The sequence below is a fragment of the Phocoena sinus genome, chromosome 2 (genome assembly GCF_008692025.1).
Source record: "Phocoena sinus isolate mPhoSin1 chromosome 2, mPhoSin1.pri, whole genome shotgun sequence".
NCBI classification, from domain to species: domain Eukaryota; kingdom Metazoa; phylum Chordata; class Mammalia; order Artiodactyla; family Phocoenidae; genus Phocoena; species Phocoena sinus.
The window spans coordinates 76617114-76641992 of NC_045764.1; the positions used below are offsets into that span (position 1 = coordinate 76617114).

Below are 24879 nucleotides of genomic sequence, written 5' to 3' on the forward strand. Positions count from 1 at the left end.
CAGGGTCTCTTAACCTCTGCACTATAGACATTTGGGGATGGATACTTCTTTACTGCAGGGGAGGGCTGTCCTGTGCATGGTAGGATGGTTAGCAGCATCTCTGACTTCTACCCACTAGGTGCTAGAAATGCTCCTACCCCAGTTGTGACAACCAAAAATGTCCCCAGACATAGCCAAACGTCCCCTTGCAGAGGTAGTAGGTAGGACTGTGAAGGAGCAAACTGTCCCCTACTGAGAACCACTGCTCTCTAATCCCTGAGGATCCCAAAACTGAGAATCCTACCAGGAATTACCTGGTCACCACTAGACATGGTTCTCAAGGATACCCATGTACTTTAACCAAGTCAGTGTTCTCAACACTGGCTGCACATTAGAATCACCTGAGATGTTTACCAATGACCAACTGAGCATTAGCATTTTTTAAAAAGCTCCCCAGAGATCTCAATTTGTAGACAGGACAGACAACCTCTGAACTAAGTGTACTTAGCGATCTTAATACTTATTAAAACTCCAAAATAAAACCTCACCCCAAATTTATTTCAAATAGGAAATGACAAGTAGTTTCAGAGAAATAAAAAAATCCATATATCAATCTATTACAGTCTATTATAGGCCCCTGGAGACATTCACATGTGCTTTTTGTTTTGTTATCATCACAAAGCAGTTGAGAAACTGGATAACTCTGGGAATTCTGAGGTTTATAACAGTTTGACTGAAGGTGCATCACTTGATGTAGAGCAGTTTCTCTGGTGCTTGTAACTCACAGACTTCTTTGACCAAAGTGACAGGGAGGAGCCTGACCAAGAGGAAATTCCTGGAATGTACAGTGTTAGAATTGGCAGGGAAGGAAGATCAAGACTTAGCAAGACTAAGCGTGGCCTAGGAAGGGAGGCCTCTGATAATGTTCTTCAGCAGATGAAAAGTATGATCTAATGGCTACCTCTTTCCTTTGTTAGTGCTTCAGTAACAGTGGGAATAAAACCAGACAGTGGCGGTCTTCGTAACTTAGGATCCAAAAGAATGATGCCCAGAAGGTGTACATGTTCTGGCAGCTTCCAGTCTCACTTCTGGCCGGTCAGGAGGGGCTGGCCAAGGTTTTCATCCAGTCACTAATCTTCTGAAAGGTATAGGATGCAATCAGTGATGTTCAAGTTTCCATGTGACCTTAGGCAACTCAACTTCCCTGAGATTTTGTTTTCTTATCTGAAAGATGAGCAGCATGATATTTACCCCAGACAGTGACTATAAGGATTAAATTAGATAATATGTGTGAAAGTGCTTTGTGAAGTGTAAAGCCCAGTAGGTAGCCAATTGTAAACCTGGAGCTGAGCATGCTGTTACATTAGCACGTTAAGTTCATGTTTCTCTGGTTTGTCCTCTGGCTGTTCTTCCTCGCAGTCTGGGTTAGGATCCGGGTGGTGGATTTCAATGACAAGAACATAGATGAGGCCTCCAGCCATAGCACCAACAAAAGGGCCCACTACAGGAATCCACCAGAAGTTATTTCCAGCTCTGAAATCAAACAAAGAAATTAGTGATACACCACTTGGCCTTCTTCCTGGTATTACTGCTAGTTATTCACTAACCAGCTAGTCATTTCTCATGCTCATGACTCCCTTTTAAATCAGCAAGAGTTAAGTATAAGGGCACTCACTGTAGCTTGGCAACCATCATCCTAGATTTTGCAGTATACCTGATTTCAGATGATCTATTCCATTGTCCTATTAGTACTTGTGAGAGAAATGTCCCATTTATTTTCCTTTCAGAAAGTATAGTCCCCGAACCCATGGCTACAATTGAGGGCATTTAGGGAAAGTTCAGGTTGATTATTCAGGAGTTGCCTTCCCCTCATCCTGAAATAATGAGCCCTGGGGATTGCAAATGGTTGGGAGATGTGGAGAGATTCCTGGACATGATTGGTATATGAGGGCACTTACAAAATAAACAGTCAGGAAACATTTGCCAATAAGTGAATTAAAAAAAATCAAAGGTAGAGATATGAATTACCTACTAAATATAATTGAATTCAGTACTTATATTTTGAGGTCACAGCTTACTTAAACTTACTCTCTGATAAGGACTTTCTGCCATGTTTCCCTCTCCCCTCCAGAAATCCTCAATGTCAGCACATTGTATTGGAGGTATAGTTCTGAGAGAAAGCAGGTGCCTTTGCGAATTGTCACCATCTCTTTTGGAGATAGAAAATCCACTTAAATAATTCCGTAGAAAGGACCATGAGTGGTCAGAAGCAAGTAAAACTATACAATATGTTGTTTAAGGATATGTACGTTTGAGATAAAACTTTTTTTTTTTTTTTTTTTTTTTGCGGTACGCGGGTCTCTCACTGTTGTGGCCTCTCCCGTTGCGGAGCACAGGCTCTGGACGCGCAGGCTCAGCGGCCATGGCTCACGGGCCCAGCCGCTCTGCGGGATGTGGGATCTTCCCGGACCGGGGCACGAACCCGTGGCCCCTGCATCAGCAGGCGGACTCTGAACCACTGCGCCACCAGGGAAGCCCAAGATAAAACTTTTTAAAAGCAGGATAATTATGAACAAAAAAAAATTCAGAGTAATGCAGAGGAGGCAGAGGAAACAAGAGGAACACAACTACGCATGGGAATTTCACAGTGTTCTATTTGGGGGAAGGATTCATGGCTGCTATTTTTAGTTTTATTCCTAACAACTATACATATTTCCATGGGACCTTTTGTTTGTATCAGTTTTTTATTAGAAAGGGTAATAAAGGAAATAAGCACAAAACAGGGGGCTTGTCCTAGAATTCATGAGATTTAGTTCTAATCTCAGGAGGGTCCAGATGGTCTTTGGGCAAAAGTCTCCTCATCTCTGAGCTTCATTCTTCCATCTGAACAGTGGTCCCTTCCACCTGCATCTTCCAAGCACTCTCTTAGATCCTGAATCTTAGATCATCAGTGCAGGCTCACAATAAGATAATAAGTCTTAGAGCATAAACGCAGGCTCCGGGGAAGAGCACCGTCATTAAGCACAGTGGCCAGCAGATGTCACTCTTACTGCACTGGAACGAGGTCACTGCATTCCGTTCTCACAGCGCCCTTTCCCATGCCTCCAAATCCAGGTGGAATTTTCTATGAGAGGCACCTGAGCTTTAAAGAACTCAGAGCCTTCTCTTCAGGTAAGCACATGAAGCAAGTTTAAGCCACCTTATTTGGTCCATCACTTCCTTTCTTCCATCACTGGTTTGTGGCACATCTCTTACTGTCATTTAACAGGTTAGGGTCCAAGATATCTGCCAGCTCACATGTCCTCCTATCACTGGCTGGACCCTCTTGAGCTGGATGTGTTGCACCAGGTTCACAAGGCTTAAATGGAGGAGCTCTGATACGGTTCCCTGCCTGGCCTCACAGGTAAACAAGGTTATTTGCACACTATGATTTGGGGGATGCCAGAAATATGTCTGTGTTAATTGCTTACGGTACCATCATGAGGGATTCATTCCTTTGGTTAAACTATTTTAAAAATTAACAATACCCCTGAGATCCTTCATCCACTAAGTTATCAACACTTTAAAGTGAATTAGTGAAGAGCACTCGCTTACATCCTAATACTTAAGGGAAAAGCAAGAGTCAGCCGGGGTCTGTCTTGCCCTTGTCAGACCTGCTGGAGCCCCACTCCCTCTGTCATCGTCACTCTGTGCCATACAGGGGCAAGTGAGGATCCAAGGCAGTCTCGGTTTTATCTGAGACCTTGGGTGTGGATCCAAACTAGAAAGTCCCCTGAGATGCTTAGCTTGGATGTAGAACCCTGAAAGGATGGGACACTTTAGGGACACTTTGGAGTCCTGTTATCCCTCAACGGTTTCCTTGGGGACTTTTTGGTTGAGGATTATCAGTCAGTCTAGCTATTTCCTAACTGGTTTCTGCCCCCTCTGCTCATTTTTAATCTGTTCTATATAATAATGTCGGATCAGTTTTGCTAAATTGAAGTTCTAAACATGTCAAACTTCTGCCCTAAATCTTTTGTTGCTTCCTATAACCAACAGAAGAGGGAGGAGCAAAAACCCCAAAGTCTCATTCTGGGAATCTAGGTCCTCTAATGGTCTGAAACAATTGCCCTTCCAAGCTTCTTCATGCACCCTTCCAACTAAACTAGATCATGTGTTATTTTAACATTCTGTCTTGGGATACAGAATCCTCTCTGCCTGAAATATCCTCTCTGTCCGCTGTTTAAGCATGTCCAAATCCTACAAAATGCCCCTACTTCCACCCCCATAATTCTGAAATTTGGAGCTACAAACCTTCTTTCAACTCTTGGAGTTAATTAGTCAAATCTCTTTAATGGCACTTGACAGCTCCAACCTGTGTAAGAGCCTATGCTCACTACTCTGAAATAGAATGTAAATAAAGCAGTGAAGGGCAACAACGGTGAGGGGCATCTTTAGCACAGGGCCTTGAATAAGAAATCAGGTAGCTGCATGGATGAATGAATGCATGAATGAGGGGAAAAGACCCTGATGCTAACAAGGGACATGGTGCTCAGAGTTTGGCATTAGGTGATTTCAGCATTCTCCCACAGACATGGTCTCCTGCCGTATACTCAACAAAGCAAAGAAAAGAGGCAAGATCTCTACCTCTTTAGAACCACCATCACTCTTAGAACTTTGGGTGAATCACCAAGCAGGGCTCAAATAGAGGTCACATCACTGTGGGGCACCTTTGTTCTCAGGGTCTGTGTGAAGCTCACAGAGGTGTCTTGATGGTAGGGGCAGTGGTCTCCTGGAGTGAACCTCAGGAAATTGGGATTAAAGGAAACTCATGGGCCAATTCTGGGCTTTGGAAATAAGGAGCTCTTTAACGTATGCTTTTGACAGTACATTGGAAGAATACAAATGATCTTCCTAGTTGGCATTTTGTTCAACCTTTTCACGTTCTAGTATGATCATTCTGGAAGAGAGCTCCTCAACTGTGGCACTCTTAACGTATTTGGCTGAATAATTCTTAGTTGTGGCAATCTGTCCTGGATACTGTAAGATGCTTAGCAGTATCCCTCTACTGGCCTCTACCCACTAGATGCTGGTGACAACATCTGCCCCCACCCTCCCCAGTTGTGACAACCCAAAGTGTCTCCAGGCATTGCCAAATGTCCCTGAGGGCAATATCACCTCTGGCTGAGAACCCCTGCTCTATAAATTCACTGCATTGTTCGTTTCTTAAAGATAGGGCATGTTTCTTGATTCTTTTTTATCCCTCATCTCCTAGGACATGTGTGTCACATAGCATTTATCCATACTTTTATTCAATAGCTTTTATTGAGGCTTTCTATGTGCCAGACCACATCCTAGTCACAGCGGACACAGCAGTGAAAACATGGTCAAGGTCTCTGTCCTCATGGTGCTTACGCGATAGCAGCTCTAATGCTGTCTGTGGTGGTTATCAGAATAGTGTCAGTGATTTCAGTAGCTTGTGTTTCACGATGGTGAAGGCAACCCAAACTCTTAAATGAATTCATCACTTGTGTACAGCTACATATAGGTCAGCATTAGGGACACTCAAGTGTTTTGTTCCCACAGCAGACATTAAAATTTGCTCACACATGTTTTCCCTGCTTCTCTTTCTCCATGTTAGAGCCCTGTTTCCTGGGGAACAAAGGTGGGTGCCTTTCCCAGAGAGAGATGTGATGAGTGGTTGGGGACTGGCCACCATGACTTTGGGGGGGGCGGTGGGAAGGAATTAATGGGCAGCGTTTGTCCTGGGAGCTTGGTACCAGCAGTTGGCATGTTTCTGCAGCACATTCTGAGGTGTAAGGCACGGGGTCCTGCCACTTCCTGTGCACAGGCTCTCTTTGATGCCTGTTCCACTAGGAATTTCTTATGCTTCAAGAATTCAAGGACCAGTGATTAGGACTCCGCGCTCTCACTGCCGAGAGCAAGGGTTCGATCTCTGATTGGGGAACTAAGACCCCGCAAGCCACATGGCATGGCCAAAAAAAAAGAAAAAAAGAATAAGCTCAGCACTCACTTCTTCTGTGGTGCCTCCCCCAGCTTCCCCGGGTAGAGGTAGTCACTCCCTCACCTGTGTTCCCTTAGCACTTTGTTTCAGGGGTTACCAGAGCACTTGTTACATTCCTCAAGGCCAGTGTCTTATCTGATTTTGAAATTTCCTTGCCTAGCACAGTGACCACAGCATAGGTGGTGATTAAGGTAGATCTGTTGAATGAATGAATGAAGCGAAGCTAGCATGGTCTCCTAGAAAGAGCCCTATAGTAGTATCAGAAGATAGAAATTCTACCCCTTTGTCACAAAGTGAATACGTAGACAAGTTCTACATACAAAATAGTCACATAAAGCCATATACCAGTTGAGAAATTATTATTATATAGGACAAACCTATCTCTTTGAATCTATCTAGAGCCTATCTTTCTCTGTCTCTTTGTCCCTCTCTGTCTCTTATTATGTCTCTGTGTCTATCTCTTTATCTCCCTCCCCCTTCTCTCTCTCTCTCTCTCTTTCTTACACACACACACACACACACACACACACACACACACACACCCCGTATCATAAATCACCAGTGATACGTTCCACACTTATGATGAGGATGCACTTAACCTCACCCTCCCATCTGCACTCTCTTGGATCTCCAGGTCAAAGCACAGCCCTCCCCATTGAGGCACAGTGTGAATCTTCCTCCTCCTCCCTGACCGTTGTTACTTACGTGAAGACCTCAAACCCCCAACCTGCCAAGGCAGTGAAAAGTCTGGGACTCAGGTCTCGAGCTGGGTTCATGGCACAGCCACTGTTCATTCCCAGAGAGGAAGAAATGACAACAATCAGGAAGCCAATGACAATGGGCTGTAGGGCTTTGGGGACTCCCAAGTTTCTTGAGTCAAAAATGGCAAAGATGACAATGAGGAGAAACATGGTGGCCACTACCTGGGGAGGGAGAAAATATACAAGGGATTTAGTTTATATTCTTCCCCCTTGCCCACCTCAAAATTCACCCACTCTCATTAAAAACAAACCTAGTAATAAGTAACATATGCTGGGTGAGCACTCTGTGCCAGACCCTTATCGCAGCAATCTTAGACATGGGTGCTGATATCATTCTCCTTTACAGATTAGTTACCTGCCCAAGGTGACACAGTCAGTGACAGGCAGGTGTGGATCCAGAGAGAGCAGCTTTAGAGACTGTTATCTTTACTACACTATCCTGCTGAGCTACTACCAGCTAAGTGGAGAACAAGCTACAGGCTGGAAAAATGAACAAAGGGGCTCATTCAAATTGGTGAGAAAAACAATGTGAGACATCAGTAGATGAATGGGCAAAGGAAATGAAAAGAAAATTCATAAAAGAAAAATAGATTAAAGAAACAAATAAGAGGGAAAAACTGACTCACAATGAAAAAAAAGTACGAACAATACCAAGTGTTAGGGAACGGATACCACTTCTCTCAGGCTTTCCTAATTAAACTAAGCACATACTACACTTTTGAAAGGCAATTTATCAGTAATTTAGCAACATGCATTAAAAATAATCCGTAAGATTATGTACTGAATTTGACCCAGTTGGATATTTTGAGAACCACATCATGGAAATAATCTAAAATATGGAAACGGGGGGGACCTTGAAGATGGCGGAAGAGTAAGACGCGGAGATCGCCTTCCTCCCCACGGATACACCAGAAATACATCCACACGTGGAACAACTCCTACAGAACTCCTACTGAAGGCTGGCAGAAGACCTCAGACCTCCCAAAAGGCAAGAAACTCCCCACGTAACTGGGTAGGGCAAAAGAAAAAACAGAGACAAAAGAATAAGGACGGCACCTGCACCAGTGGGAGGGAGCTGTGAAGGAGGAAAAGTTTCCACACACTAGGAAGCCCCTCCGCGGGCGGAGACTGCGGGAGGCAGAGGGGGGAGTATCGGGACCGCGGAGTAGTGCACAGCGAAGGGTGCGGAGGGCAAAGCGGGGAGATTCCTGCACAGACGATCGGTGCTGACCGGCACTCACCAGCCCGAGTGGCTTGTCTGCTCACCCGCCGGGGCGGGCGGGGCTGCGAGCTGAGGCTCGGGTTTTGGTTTTGGACGGAGCTCAGGGAGAGGACTGGGGTTGGCGGCTTGAACATAGCCTGAAGGGGTTAGTGCACCACGACTAGCCGGGAGGGAGTTCGGGGAAAAGCCTGCACCGGCCGAAGAGGCAAGAGACTTTTTCTTCCCTCTTTGTTTCCTGGTGCGCGAGGTGAGGGGTTTAAGAGCGCTGCTTAAAGGAACTCCAGAGACGGGCGCGAGCCGCGGCTAAAAGCGCGAACCCCAGAGACGGGCGCGAGCCGCGGCTGAGGGCGCGAGCCCCCCCGAGACGGGCGCGAGCCGCGGCTGAAAGCGCAAACCCCAGAGACGGGCGCGAGCCGCGGCTAAAACCGCGGACCCCAGAGACGGGCGGGAGACGCTAAGGCTGCTGCTGCCGCCACCAAGGGGCCTGTGTGCGAGCACAGGTCACTCTCCACACCCCTCTTCCGCGGAGCCTGTGCAGCCCGCCACTGCCAGGTTCCCGGGATCCAGGGACAACTTCCCCGGGAGTACGCACGGCGGGTCTCAGGCTGGTGCAACATCACGCCGGCCTCTGCCGCAACGTCACGCTGCCTCTGCAGCCGCAGGCCCGCCCCGCACGTAGTGCCCCTCCTACCCCCATCCCCCAACCCCCGGCCTGAGTGAGCCGGAGGCCCCGAATCAGCGGCTCCTTTAACCCCGTCCTGTCTGAGCGAAAAAACAGACGCCCTCCAGCGACCTACACGCAGAGGCAGGGCCAAATCCAAAGCTGAGCTCCTGTGAGCTGTGAGAACAAAGAAGAGAAAGGGAAATCTCTCCCAGCAGCCACAGAAGCAGCGGATTAAAGCTCCACAATCAACTTGATATACCCTGCATCTGTGGAATACCTGAATAGACAAGGAATGATCCCAAATTGAAGAGGTGGAATTTAGGAGCGAGATCTATGATTTTTTTCCCTTTTCCTCTTTTTGTGAATGTGTACGTGTATGCTTCTGTGTGAGAACCTGTCTGTATACTCTTGCTTCCACCATTTGTCCTAGGGCTCTATCCGTCCATGACTTTTTTTTAAAAAATTCTTTTTCTTAATAATTAAGTTTAATTGTAATAACTTTATTATACTTTACCTTCGTTCTTTCTTTCTTTCCTTCCTTCCTTCCCTCCTTTAGACAACGAATCACCCCAAATTGAGGAGGTGGTCTCAGGGAGCAGGATTTATGATTTTTCCCCCTTTACCTCTTTTTGTGAAGGTGTATGTGTATGCTTCTGTGTAAGATTTTTTCTGTATAGCTTTGCTTCCAACATTTGTCCTAAGGTTCTATCCGTCCCTTTTCTTTTTTTTTTTTTTCTAAATATTTTTTAATTCAATAACTATATTATACTTTATTTTATTTTTACTGTATCATCTTTCTTTCTGTCTTTTTTCCTTCTTTCCCTCCTTCCTTCCTTCCTCCCTCCCTCCCTCCCTCCCTCCTTTCTTTCCTTCTTTGCTTCTTTCTTCCTTCCTTCCTTTCCTCCTTTTCTTCTATCTTTACTCATACTTCTACTAATTCTCCCTACTTTTTCTCCCTTTTATTCTGAGCTGTGTGGATGAAAGGCTCTTGGTGCTCCAGCCAGGAGTCAGGGCTCTGCCTCTGAGGTAGGAGAGCCAACTTCAGGACACTGGTCAACAAGAGACCTCCCAGCTCCACATAATATTAAACGGTGGAAATATCCCAGAGACCTCCATCTTAACACCAGCACCCAGCTTCACTCAACGACCAGCAAGCCACAGTGCTGGACAACCTATGCCAAACAACTAGCAAAACAGGAACACAACCCCACCCATTAGCAGAGAGGCTGCCTAAAATCATAATAAGGCCACAGACACCCCAAAACACACCACCAGACGTGAACCTGCCCACTAGAGAGACAAGATCCAGCCTCATCCAGCACAACACAGGCACTAGTCCCCTCCACCAGGAAGCCTACACAACCCACTGAAACAACCTTAGCCACTGGAGACAGACATCAAAAACAACGGGAACTACGAAAGTGCAGCCTGCAAAAAGGAGACCCCAAACACAGTAAGATAAGCAAAATGAGAAGACAGAAAAACACACAGCAGATGAAGGAGCAAGATAAAAACCCACCAGACCTAACAAATGAAGAGGAAATAGGCAATCTACCTGAAAAAGAATTCAGAATAATGATAGTAAGGATGATCCGAAATCTTGGAAGTAGAATGGACAAAATGCAAGAAACAGTTAACAAGGACCTACAAGAACTAAAGATGAAACAAGCAATGATGAACAATGCAATAAATGAAATTAAAATCACTCTAGATAGGATCAATAGCAGAATAACTGAGGCAGAAGAACGGATAAGTGACCTGGAAGATAAAGTAGTGGAAATAACTACTGCAGAGCAGAATAAAGAAAAAAGAATGAAAAGAACTGAGGACAGTCTCAGAGACCTCTGGGACAACATGAAACGCACCAACATTCGAATTATAGGGGTTCCAGAAGAAGAAGAAAGAAAGAAAGTGACTGAGAAAATATTTGAAGAGATTATAGTTGAAAACTTCCCTAATATGGGAAAGGAAATAGTTAATCAAGTCCAGGAAGCACAGAGGGTCCCATACAGGATAAATACAAGGAGAAATACGCCAAGACACATATTAATCAAACTGTCAAAAATTAAATACAAAGAAAGCATATTAAAAGCAGCAAGGGAAAAACAACAAATAACACACAAGGGAATCCCCATAAGGTTAACAGCTGATCTCTCAGCAGAAACCCTACAAGCCAGAAGGGAGTGGCAGGACATACTGAAAGTGATGAAGGAGAATAGCCTGCAACCAAGACTACTCTACCCAGCAAGGATCTCATTCACATTTGATGGAGAAATTAAAACCTTTACAGACAAGCAAAAGCTGAGAGAGTTCAGCACCACCAAACCAGCTTTACAACAAATGCTAAAGGAACTTCTCTAGACACGAAACACAAGAGAAGGAAATGACCTATAGTAGCGAACCCAAAACAATATATAAAATGGAAATAGGAACATACATATCGATAATTACCTTAAATGTAAATGGACTAAATGCTCCCACCAAAAGACACAGATTGGCTGAATGGATACAAAAACAAGACCCTTATATATGCTGTCTACAAGAGACCCACTTCAGACCTAGAGACACATACAGACTGAAAGTAAGGGGATGGAAAAAGATATTCCATGCAAATGGAAACCAAAAGAAAGCTGGAGTAGCAATTCTCATATCAGACAAAATAGACTTTAAAATAAGGACTATTAAAAGGGACAAAGAAGGACACTACATAATGATCAAGGGATCGATCCAAGAAGAAGATATAACAATTGTAAATATTTATGCACCCAACATAGGAGCACCTCAATACATAAGGCAAATACTAACAACCATAAAAGGGGAGATCAACAGTAACACATTCATAGTAGGGGACTTTAACACCCCACTTTCACCCATGGCCAGATCATCCAAAATGAAAATAAATAAGGAAACACAAGCTTTAAATGATACATTAAACAAGATGGACTTAATTGATATTTATAGGACACTCCATCCAAAAACAACAGAATACACATTTTTCTCAAGTGCTCATGGAACATTCTCCAGGATAGATCATATCTTGGGTCACAAATCAAGCCTTGGTAAATTTAAGAAAACTGAAATTGTATCAAGTATCTTTTCCGACCACAACGCCATGAGACTAGATATCAATTACAGGAAAAGATCTTTAAAAAATACAAACACATGGAGGCTAAACAATACACTACTTAATAATGAAGTGATCACTGAAGAAATCAAAGAGGAAATAAAAAAATACCTAGAAACAAATGACAATGGAGACACAACGACCCAAAACCTATGGGATGCAGCAAAAGCAGTTCTAAGGGGGAAGTTTATAGCAATACAAGCCCACCTTAAGAAGCAGGAAACATCTCGAATAAACAACCTAACCTTGCACCTCAAGCAATTAGAGAAAGAAGAACAAAAAAACCCCAAAGCTAGCAGAAGGAAAGAAATCATAAAAATCAGATCAGAAATAAATGAAAAAGAAATGAAGGAAACAATAGCAAAGATCAATAAAACTAAAAGCTGGTTCTTTGAGAAGATAAACAAAATAGATAAACCACTAGCCAGACTCATCAAGAAAAAAAGGGAGAAGACTCAAATCAATAGAATTAGAAATGAAAAAGGAGAAGTAACAACTGACACTGCAGAAATAAAAAAAATCATGAGAGATTACTACAAGCAACTCTATGCCAATAAAATGGACAATCTGGAAGAAATGGACAAATTCTTAGAAATGCACAACCTGCCAAGACTGAATCAGGAAGAAATAGAAAATATGAACAGACCAATCACAAGCACTGAAATTGAAACTGTGATTAAAAACCTTCCAACAAACAAAAGCCCAGGACCAGATGGCTTCACAGGTGAATTCTATCAAACGTTTAGAGAAGAGCTAACACCTATCCTTCTCAAACTCTTCCAAAATATAGCAGAGGGAGGAACACTCCCAAATTCCTTCTATGAAGCCACCATCACCTTGATACCAAAACCAGACAAGGATGTCACAAAGAAAGAAAACTACAGGCCAATATCACTGATGAACATAGATGCAAAAATCCTCAACAAAATACTAGCAAACAGAATCCAACAGCACATTAAAAGGATCATACACCATGATCAAGTGGGGTTTATTCCAGGAATGCAAGGATTCTTCAATATACGCAAATCTATCAATGTGATAAACCATATGAACAAATTGAAGGAGAAAAACCATATGATCATCTCAATAGATGCAGAGAAAGCTTTCGACAAAATTCAACACCCATTTATGATAAAAACCCTCCAGAAAGTAGGCATAGAGGGAACTTTCCTCAACATAATAAAGGCCATATATGACAAGCCCACAGCAAACATCATCCTCAATGGTGAAAAACTGAAAGCATTTCCACTAAGATCAGGAACAAGACAAGGTTGCCCACTCTCACCACTCTTATTCAACATAGTTTTGGAAGTTTTAGCCACAGCAATCAGAGAAGAAAAGGAAATAAAAGGAATCCAAATCGGAAAAGAAGAAGTAAAGCTGTCACTGTTTGCAGATGACATGATACTATACATAGAGAATCCTAAAGATGCTACCAGAAAACTACTAGAGCTAATCAATGAATTTGGTAAAGTAGCAGGATACAAAATTAATGCACAGAAATCTCTGGCATTCCTATATACTAATGATGAAAAATCTGAAAGTGAAATCAAGAAAACACTCCCATTTACCATTGCAACAAAAAGAATAAAATATCTAGGAATAAACCTACCTAAGGATACGAAAGACCTGTATGCAGAAAATTATAAGACACTGATGAAAGAAATTAAAGATGATACAAATAGATGGAGAGATATACCATGTTCTTGGATGGGAAGAATCAACATTGTGAAAATGACTCTACTACCCAAAGCAATCTACAGATTCAATGCAATCCCTATCAAACTACCACTGGCATTTTTCACAGAACTAGAACAAAAAATTTCGCAATTTGTATGGAAACACAAAAGACCCCGAATAGCCAAAGCAATCTTGAGAACGAAAAAAGGAGCTGGAGGAATAAGGCTCCCTGACTTCAGACTATATTACAAAGCAACAGTAATCAAGACAGTATGGTACTGGCACAAAAACAGAAAGATAGATCAGTGGAACAGGATAGAAAGCCCAGAGATAAACCCACGCACATATGGACACCTTATCTTTGATAAAGGAGGCAGGAATGTACAGTGGAGAAAGGACAGCCTCTTCAATAAATGGTGCTGGGAAAACTGGACAGGTACATGTAAAAGTATGAGATTAGATCACTCCCTAACACCATACACAAAAATAAGCTCAAAATGGATTAAAGACCTAAATGTAAGGCCAGAAACTATCAAACTCTTAGAAGAAAACATAGGAAGAACACTCTATGACATAAATCACAGCAAGATCCTTTCTGACCCACCTCCTAGAGTAATGGAAATAAAAACAAAAATAAACAAATGGGACCTAATGAAACTTCAAAGCTTTTGCACAGCAAAGGAAACCATAACCAAGACCAAAAGACAACCCTCAGAATGGGAGAAAACATTTGCAAATGAAGCAACTGACAAAGGATTAATCTCCAAAATTTACAAGCAGCTCATGCAGCTCAATAACAAAAAAACAAACAACCCCATCCAAAAATGGGCAGAAGACCTAAATAGACATTTCTCCAAAGAAGATATACAGAATGCCAACAAACACATGAAAGAATGCTCAACATCATTAATCATTAGAGAAATGCAAATCAAAACTACAATGAGATATCATCTCACACCAGTCAGAATGGCCATCATCAAAAAATCTATAAACAATAAATGCTGGAGAGGGTGTGGAGAAAAGGGGACACTCTTGCACGGCTGATGGGAATGTGAATTGGTTCAGCCACTGTGGAGAACAGTATGGAGGTTCCTTAAAAAACTACAAATAGAATTACCATATGACCCAGCAATCCCACTACTTGGCATATACCCTGCGAAAACCAAAATTCAAAAAGAGTCATGTACCAAAATGTTCATTGCAGCTCTATTTACAATAGCCAGGACATGGAAACAACCTAAGCGCCCATCATCGGATGAATGGATAAAGAAGATGTGGCACATATACACAATGGAATATTACTCAGCCTTAAAAAGAAATGAAATTGAGCTATTTGTAATGAGATGGATAGACCTAGAGTCTGTCATACAGAGTGAAGTAAGTCAGAAAGAAAAAGACAAATACCATATGCTAACACATATATATGGAATTTAAGGGAAAAAAATGTCACGAAGAACCTAGGGGTAAGATAGGAATAAAGACGCAGACCTACTGGAGAACGGACTTGAGGGTATGGGGAGGGGGAGGGGTGAGTTTTGACAGGGCGAGAGAGAGTCATGGACATATACACACTAACAAATGTAGTAAGGTAGATAGCTGGGGGGAAGCAGCCGCAAGGCACAGGGATATTAGCTCGGTGCTTTGTGACAGCCTGGAAGGGTGGGATGGGGAGAGTGGGAGGGAGGGAGACGCAGGAGGGAAGACATGTGGGAGCATGTGTATGTGTGTAGCTGATTCACTTTGTTGTGAAGCAGAGGCTGGCACACCATTGTGGGGCAATTGTACCCCAATAAGGATGTTTAAAAAAAATAAATAAATAAAATATGGAAACATCATAAAGCAAATATGCAAATAAATAGTCAAACATTTATAGTATTGAAAAAGTGGAGTCCACATCAATAGGGAAAGGGCTAACTATATTATGAAGTGCCCATCCTATAGTCTATTATATAGCCATCAAAAAACAAATAGAAGGGTTTCCCTGGTGGTGCAGTGGTTGAGAGTCCGCCTGCCGATGCAGGGGACACGGGTTCGTGCCCCGGTCCGGGAGGATCCCACATGCCACACAGCGGCTGGGCCCGTGAGCCATGGCCGCTGAGCCTGTGCGTCCGGAGCCTGTGCTCCGCAGCGGGAGAGGCCACAACAGTGAGAGGCCCGCGTACCGCAAAACAAAACAAAACAAAAAAACAAATATAAGAGCTATCTGGTAACATTTTTAAATGCTTATGATATTAAGAAAAATATGTGCATTATATTTTATACTTGAAAACAACATAAAAACAAGTTGTAAGAGATTATACAAACAATGAGAGCAGGTATTCTGAAGTGGTGTGGTACAGTGGGTGTTTTCCCCACTCTCTAGTTTCTAAAATTTCCAAACTATTATTTTACTTTAACAGCTAAATCATAGCTTCTGTTTACCAGACACTTATTATGTGCCAGGTACTTCATATGCTTTTTCTCATTAGAACTTCACACCAATCGGTGAGATAAATCCTATTTATTCACAGTTTACAGATGAGGAAATGTAGATAGAAGGAGGTTAAGAAACTTGCCCAAGGGCACACAGCTCATAAGCAGAAGAATCAGGATGAGAACCAGACAAGTGATTTTAGACCAGAATAGTTGTGCTATTGGCTACACGACAGATGCTTGGATGCAGCTTGTTTAAATGTCATTAAGGCAGAGACACTTCTAGCTGCCTAGAGAGTCTGGATAAACCTATGCACGTGGGGAGACACAGAAGACCTGGGATACTCTAAGCTCAACTACTACACTTCACAGTCCTTGAACTGAGATCACAGTGTCTTTTCTTGAGGCCTCTACGTTTAGATCATGTGCACAAAAGAGACAGTTAGGTGGAACAAACCCCATTTGCCCCTACAGGGGTTGAAATGTCCAGTCATGCACTTTTCTCTGAAACTTGACTGATGTGGAAGAAGTGTATGTATTAAAGAGGAGGCAGGAAACCCGTAGTGGTATCAACTTTGGCAAGGGCAGAAATTTGTCGACAAAGCTTGGGTTATGCGTAGGGACCTCTGACTTTGGAAACATAGCCTTTCTTTTCTGATAGGCCTATAATGTTCCTCTGCATCCCCCTTATTAGATTATGTCTTTTCACAAAAGTTAGGTCTTTGTTGAATGTACACTTACTTGGTCTGCAAATGCATTCACCAGAGACAGATACGGAGCTGGGTATGTTGCGAAAATGTGTGCTGTTGCGTTTTCTCCCACGACGAGCAGTTTTCCACCAGCAAAAGACAGAAATGCATCTATGGAAGACAGAGCTCTGGCATGTTAGTGTCCTCTGGGCAGGGAGGGACGTAGGCCTATGCCAGGTCTTGTGCTGAACAAGTACAGGCGAACCCTCAGGTTCAGCTACGAAGATCCATATCATTTGCCTCTTTTCACTTCACAGTATGGTAGCTTTAGAGATACCCAGAGAACTCCCAGGATAGCGGGTCAGAGAGGGAAAGCCCCGGCTGCCCTTGATGGTTCACTCCACGTTTGAGCCAAATCTTTATCCAGTGGTTCTTGGGAACCATTTTTCTTTGAGGGGAATTCTTGGAATTTTCAAGATTGACTAAAATTGAAAGTGAAGCTTGGACTTGCTCTATGCAGAGCTCATGATTCCCAGAGGGTTCTCAGTAACCCCTAATAGCAGTCCAGAGTTTGAGGGCATCAAGGTACAGTGAAGATGCCCTTAGAACAAGGAACACAGCAGTCCCCGACATAGCCAGTACCACCCCCAGGCCTCTCTGGCCACAGCAGCTGGTGCTCTAGGTTTCTGGTCTGGTCTTGAGTAATTCTTTAGTCTTCTTACACTCTAATTCTTAGGATACTCTGTGGGAAGAGGTCCCTTTCCACAATGTACCTCTCAGGCTTGGCTCATAAATTCTAGTTCCTAAGGGCTTCAGTTTGAGAGTCATAAAGTATTACGACTTACCTTGGGTTAGAGAGAAGGAACTACTTTAACACTTGATTTTATGGAACCCCAAGATTTTTTAGTTTGAAGGGCCTAAGAAGTCACCTACTAGTTCAATTCCTTTATTTTCCAGAGGAGGAAACTGAGACCAATAAAGTCAGATGACTTACTGAAGTCACACAGCTACGTACATAGTTCACATGGAACTAAAGTCTGGGTCTTTGATCGTCAGTACTGTGGTTCCCCCAGGACTGTTGCAGAATGGAAGCCCTGGCTACTGGATGGAAGGGAGAAGAGGTTCCCCACCCAGCCCATTTCTCTGCTATGCTTCTTCCTTCAAAGACTTTGTTCCAGATTCCTTCTTTAAGTACTTACTCATCATTCTCCTTGCCACAAGTCAACGGCTCCCTTCCCAGCCAAATCAGAGAAAGCCATGGAGAAGCCAGTGGCCTATTGCTTACTTTGGCATTGTTCACAGTGTAGTGCTGGTTGGGTCTAAAAATATACTTCCTTTAAGTTCTGTCCTCCATTTAAGTTGTGACCATTTTCATTAAGAGACTTCCTGAACGTGCCCTAATGATAATGTTGGCCCCATTATTTAGAACTTAGGACTCTTAGAACTGCGTGTCAAGTGGAGAACGTTTCCTGTTCTTACCTGTCCTACTCACCATAATAAATGCCAAAGAGGGTTGCAGCCCCTAAAAAGGCTCCCAAGAGCTGGGCCCCCACATAAAAGGGGAATTTGAACCACTTCGTCCGTCCAAAAAGACACATTGCAAAAGTCACAGCTGGGTTGATGTGGCCACCTGCAAGGAAGATAAGGTGATTAGGAAAGTCAGAGGGCAGGCCAGGGAGAATTATTGTGAAGGAAACCTTATCTAGGGACTGCAGGCAGAATTCAGTCTTCTAGGTGAGGAACTGTATGTGAGGAGACAGAGGTGTGTGTGTGTGTGTGTGTGTGTGTGTGTGTGTGTGTGTGTGTGTGTGTGTTTGAGTGGAGAGGAAGAGAGGACTAATAATCTCATGGCATCATTAGACACTGTTTAGGAAGTTTAGCTTTCTCAAAAGAAAGTCAAATATGTAAAGAAACTTGTACTCAAGTGGCTCATTTTCTCTCTCTCTCTCTCTCATCTCTCTCTCTATCTATATCATCTATCTACTGGGTTTTGCCTAACTATAAAGCAATAACCCCAAAGAGATTGATATAAACAGTTAACTTCAGTATATTTGTAAGTCAATATACTTATACTTGTAAGATTTAAATCTATATCTAGTCATTTCTAAGTCCATGTCCAGAGGATATAGAAACAAACTGAAAAGAGATATCTCTTTAAGGGGAAATGGCCCTTCCTTTGTGGGCTGTGCCTCTCATTGAGGTAAGGGGCTCAGTTTATTTTGAGGTAGTCACAGTATCTGAGTGGATTTTCTGTAGTTTCTCTGCATAAACGATGTATATCTCACACACACAAATGGAGCAACACTTCTTCCTCCACTCCAGCCTAAAGTCTGACTAGAGAAATCAGCCTCTTTGATTCTAACCCAGTTGCAAGGTCAGGTAGAGGGCTTGTTCTGGGGTAGGTTACTGATATCCCCAGCTGGCTTTGCTAGTAACAACAGTAACAACAATGCATATTGAACACTTGCCAGGTGCTGTCATAGGCGTATTACATGCACTTGATCCTCCTAAGAACCCGGTGAGGTGGGTACTAGTCCAGTTAACTGCTGAGAAAACTGAGGCACAGAAGTAAAGTAACATTTTAAGGTCACATGGCTAATAAGTGGTAGGTCTAGGATTCAAATTCAGGTTTATTTGAACTCTTGGGCCTATGTTCTTTTCTAGATCTTCTTCACCAAGTTTATAAAGGTTTCTCTGCCTTAGAAAGCAGGGAAAAAATTTTCAAAGATCATCTTTGAGCATATGGGCTTGATTCCTAGGGATGAAGGACACTCATATGAAGAGTGCCAATGACATTTAGTGTGGAGGGGGGAATTAGAGTAACTGTCAATGTGACTACACTGAAATGTGGACCTCTGGGTTGTGGAAATAGTTGTAAACAAAGGAGTGATGATGATGATGATGGTGACGACACTTTGCCATTTGACCCCCCACAGAACCTATTGGTGAGCTTGTTTTGGGAAGCCTTCCCTCCTCTCCCCAGTGCGTGAAGAAAGCTATGCTTTTCCTGAGTCTCTAAGCCAAAGTGGGCTTGCAGTGGGGAGGGGTTCTGACTGCTGACTACACCGTGAGGGTCCTTTCTTCACCTGCCTCTGCCACTCTGGGGCTAATATGAACAAGAAAATGCCAATATATCAAAGCACAGGTGACTTCCTGAAGCCTTACACACATATCACCTGTTTTGTTTTACTTTTAAATCTAAGAGAGTCATAATTCTGGAGACTGGCAGGAGTACAGCTTCCTAGGGAAGCTGGAAACAGGGGTTAGAAGAGGGGAGCACCCAGGGCAGTGGAAAGTTCCTGGAGCCAGCCCTGTTCCTCTTCTCCCAGAGCTGGTTGGAGGGTAGCCACCACCCAGCCAGCCTGGAGGAACCCATTGTGAAAGGACAAGGGGATGTAAGAAATCACCTCCAATCAAAAATGTCTCCCCTCAGATGAGTCCACCAATGGGACAGTTACTGTTTAGCAAGCTCCTCTTCCAAAATAAGACTTGCTGTAGGTAGGTTTATGCTTTTAGCCCCTCAAAAGCACCCTGAGGCAGGAACTATTGTTCACCTTGACCTTGACATGCTGCAAGGCACTTAGTAGGTTTTCAAGATATGAAAGTTGATGTATGTGGAATGTAAAATATGGCACAAATGAACCTATCTATAAAGCAGAAACAGACTCATAGACATAGAGAATAGACTGGTGGTTGCCAAGGGGGAAGTGGGGAGGGAGAGGGATGGACTGGGAGTTTGGGGCTGGTAGATGCCAACTATTACATTCAGAATGGATGAACAGCAAGTCCTAATGTATAGCATGGGGAACTATATCCAATCTCCTGAGATAAACCATAATGAAAAAGAATATAAAAAAGAATGTCTCTATGTGTATAACTGAGTCGCTTTGCTGTGCAGCAGAGACCGGCACAACATTGTAAATCAACTCTACTTCAATTTAAAAAATTGAAGAAAAAGAAGATATGAAAGTTGAAGAAATAGTCAGAGGTCTTTATTCAGATAGCTCAGACTACAGAGATCTACAGAGGGAAAGTTGTTTGGGAGTCAGAGAGGGTGTGCCTGGGAGGGTGCTTTGCAAAGCAACGAGGAGAGTTTCTCCTTGCAGAGATGCGTGATCACTTGGCTTACCCGAAGGACAAAGCAGAGCAGTGTAGTGGAAAGAACATGAGTGCTAGAGTCAGAGAAGGCCACACTCACATCTTGGCCCTGCCAAGGTGGTTGTGATGATCAGATTATTCACATAAAGAGCCCAGGGGGATAGCTGGATTCCCCGAGGCCTGAGATGAAAGTCTTACGTGAGCAAGGTGAGCTCTTTCAAGGTTCTGTCCTAGACGAGTCTCCTGCCCCCCACCCACAGACAACTCTGTGATGGAGATCATTTTAACATTTTATTTGTCATTAAGCAAAGCTATTTTGATTTTTCAGTGAATTTTTATTGCTTATAAAAAAAACTACATCAAAAACAACCGCCATAGTCTAGGTACAAGCTGGCAGTGTAAACGCTTTGTGGGGGATGGTGCATAATTAGGGCATTATGAGTTCTGATTGGCCAGATTGGATTGCCAGACTACTGGCAAGTTCACAAGGGAGCAGGGTGTGGTAACTGCCATGCAGTAATGCTTTATGTTCCACAACCAGATGTCAGCTGACCTTACCAGTCTGGACCACAAAGTGGGATCCCATTTATGTTTATGCGTAATATACATTGGTTATTTTTGGAATTCCCAAAGAGGGCCTCACATATGCCCACAAACCAGCATGTTAGCTGCGGCCACTGTGAGAAAGTCACCTCCCCTATGTAGTCTTCCTCTCCTGTTCCTGGGCTGCTGAAGCCAATACTGAGTCTGCACTGATGTCATCAGTGGGCCAGTGTGTTGTCTGTGCATGTTCCCCCCCAGTTCTCAGGGAGCTTGAATATCATTTCCAAACAGAGATGGGGAGATAAGCTCCTTTTCCAACGCAGTGCTACCTTATATCAGCCAGGCTCAGAAAGTGCTCTCCTTGCATTTTTTAAAAAAAAATTTTATTTATTTATTTTTGCGGTACGCGAGCCTCTCACTGCTGTGGCCTCTCCCGTTGCGGAGCACAGGCTCCGGACACGCAGGCTCAGGGGCCATGGCTCACGGGCCCAGCCGCTCCGCAGCATGTGGGATCTTCCCGGATTGGGGCACGAACCCGTGTCCCCTGCATCGGCAGGCGGACTCTCAACCACTGCGCCACCAGGGAAGCCCTCTCCTTGCATTTTGAGATCTCACAGTCTCTCATAAACAATGTGGACAGCTCCCAAGCCTCACCCAGAAGCAGCCTCTAGTGAAAACAGTCCCATCAGTTCTGGCCCTTACTCTGAGCGCAGGGGCTTAATCCCAGTCTGAAGGCCAGATGGGAAGACTCCACACCATACTTTACTCCCTCTTCCCCTTCCTGCTGGTCCCTGTCCCTTCTCCTCCTATCGTGACTCCAAATATATCAGTGGATGCAAACAGACATTGACAGTGCTGGTGGTAAAGGGTGTTAGCTACATTGGTAGGGTCTGGGACCAATTTATCCTAAGTAAATATTTGATGAAGTTTAATTCAGGGTGTTATGCAGGTGAAATACTGCAAAACCACATCTCTACTTTAAAAAAATTGCTGAAAACATGCCTACATTTATATTGCATGGTTTGTGGAAACAACGCCTGTGTGAATGTAGATGGGAGCATGAGGGGAGGCAGTGGAGCATCCTGCATGCTTATTTGAAGCCAGGAGTGTGTTGTGTGTCTGGTGTCAAGGCCTGCAACTGTAATTAAGCCTTGGCACATTCAGGGTGTTCCCCTGGTTATTCTTGTGTCTTAGGTAGGTAGTACGGTGCTGGGATCCAGCTGGACCGTACTGCCCATAGGCCCTGCCTGTGCTGTCCTTCCCATAGTAGACAGCTGGGAATGTTGTATAATAATGGGGACCTGTGCTTTGCTGTCGTATAGACCTGGGTCAAATCTTTGATCTGTCTCTTTGCCAGCTGTGGGGCTTCTGGCAATTTACTCAATCCCTTGGAGCTCCAGTTTTCTCTGTAGAATGGACAATAATACTGGCCTCAGAGTGCTGCTATAGAAGTGAGAGGATATAAAGTATGTACAGCACCCAGTACAGTGCCCAGCATGCAGGGGGTCCCTTCTTCCGTTATCACCAACAGTCTTGCCTTAGTTCTCTGAGCCCCCAAACAAGGCTGCTGAGGATTCTGCAAGCCTTTGGGAAGTGGATCATTTCCACAGTTCCTTCCTAAGGTCCCAGGCTGTATTAAATATTATTTCATTTTGCTCCTCAGAACCTTGGGAATGGCTTCTAATTAACCTACCACTCAGAACAGAATTGGGCCAAGACCTTCTGACTAGCCCTGCAGCTCCATGAACACACTAGCTATTTTGCAAATGACCTAGGCTGTCCCTGATTGCTGTGGATAAAGGTCCAGGGAATTGCCTCTGTTGGAGTGATATTCACTGGGCTATTCACAGCATATCTGGGAAGTGGTTTCCAAGCGTGGGGAAGAGCTAGTAAAAGACTCTATTGATAGATGAAGAATACTATTCCGTAGCCAGATTTAGGAATCAGTCAGTTCTGAGTTCCAACCCTCATCTCTGTCTTTTGCTAAATGTTGCCTTTGTGCCAGTCACTTAGCATTTGCTGGCCATTTAAATTTTGTCATCTATAAAAATAGAATCAAATACATATTCTTGCAGGACTGTTGAGATCTAGAAAAATTAAGGTCTGTAGAGTACCCAGAACTGTGCTAGTACATTGGAATGGTTGAGTTAATAGTAGCTGTTATTATTATTATTTCTATTACTTACCAGAGACACCTCCAGCAACATAAATGGCCATTACTATTGCCAATGAAAGTCCAGTATTGATAGTGATGATTCCTCCATGACGTCCTCGACTGAGGACAGCTTGGGCAACACAGCCACATCCAAGGACCTGGAATGAAAGGGAACTCAACAAGTAAGTGAAGATGGCCACTATCAAAGACAATGGAAAGTCAGAGTAACAAGAAGCATTTTTCAAGCACACTCATGGCTTGGACTGCCACAGGCCTCATGCAAATGAAATGATAATCTTCCAGCTGTGCACAGGTAGCAAAATGATGGTCCCAAGGCTACATCTGGCTTATGGATGAGTCTTGTTAAGTCTGCACAGTGTTAAAATGTTGTATGAATTTATAAACCAAGTAATCATTTCATAATATATATAAATATCAAATCATTATGTTGTAAAACTGAAACTAATATAATGGTGTATGTCAATTATACCTCAAAAGGAAGGAAGGAAGGAAGGAAGGAAGGGCAGGAAGAAGTAAGGGGGGAAGAAAGGAACATTTGGTGAGGGAGGGTTATTGGGAAAGATGAAACAGTCACATACAAGTTTGGTAGGAAAACAACAGGACAACGAATCACCATCAGCCTTTGTCACTCTGTGGTTGAAAGAGCCAGTGTGGTCGTGGAGGAATAAGTTCTGGGCTGCAGGATCATTAGATCATTGCTCTTAGATGTCAAGTAGCCACAACTTTTGTAGAATACAGGTTCTGTTTTGGGTTTTATAACTAAAGAAGAGCAACCAACTGGACGGAGGGTTCAGCATCAAGTAATGGATATTATTTAAGGGCATATGAAGAAAGGTTTCAGAAACAAACGTATTTAAGGAACAAGAGATTAAGAATGTGAAGACTTTTTATCAGGAAGATAATAACCAGCTCCTGTGTCCCTTTACAAAAGAATGAGAAAGGAAGTCTGAACCTGAAATATGAGAAGTTGCACATAAGCCATTTCCTGATAGTGATGAATTAATTCTAAATAGCTCCCTTGGGGCCCATTTGTGGAGTCCTTCAGAGAAATACAATTTACAAACAATGGACATTTAATACATATAGAATGATTTTGGTTTACTCCTCCTTGAAGGCAGAGAAATTACCTAGATGATCTTTTAACATCCACTCCAGTCCCTGATTCTAAGATATATTGATTTAGCTCTACCTGATAGACAGTAGGAAGAAGTAGGACTTGACATCTCAAGGGGAGCACAGGGGCTGCATATCACATGCACAGGGCTGTCTTTGACGTTAATCACAGACTCCAGACCCTCTACTGAGAGCTTAATAAAGTTGCAGCAGGAACATGTTCCCTTTTCCCTTTCCAAAAATAAAAAAATCCCTTGGGTTCATTTCACAGCCTAGCAATTTCACCTAGGCTTGACATTATTTTTTTCTAGGATCCCTATCTGTTATAATAACTGTCAGAATACCGTATGCTAACACATATATATGGAATTTAAGGAAAAAAATATCATGAAGAACCTAGGGGTAAGACAGGAA

At 43.3% G+C, this 24879-nt stretch overlaps 1 protein-coding gene across 2 annotated transcripts in view; it reads right to left on the reverse strand.

The window, feature by feature from the left end:
• Positions 1–521: 521 nt before the first annotated feature.
• The window catches only part of AQP9 (aquaporin 9), a 43102-nt gene continuing 18744 nt past the window's right edge, over positions 522–24879 (reverse strand). Inside the window, exons 2-6 of one of the 2 annotated variants that reach the window (XM_032624458.1) lie at positions 23363–23489; positions 18028–18165; positions 16588–16706; positions 6689–6906; positions 522–1512 (exon numbers count right to left, since the gene is read on the reverse strand). In XM_032624458.1, coding sequence (XP_032480349.1) covers positions 1338–1512; positions 6689–6906; positions 16588–16706; positions 18028–18165; positions 23363–23489 — 777 coding nt within the window. In that variant the 3' untranslated portion in view covers positions 522–1337. The remainder of the gene's footprint in view (positions 1513–6688; positions 6907–16587; positions 16707–18027; positions 18166–23362; positions 23490–24879) is intronic. The other variant, XM_032624459.1, reaches the window with a different exon arrangement.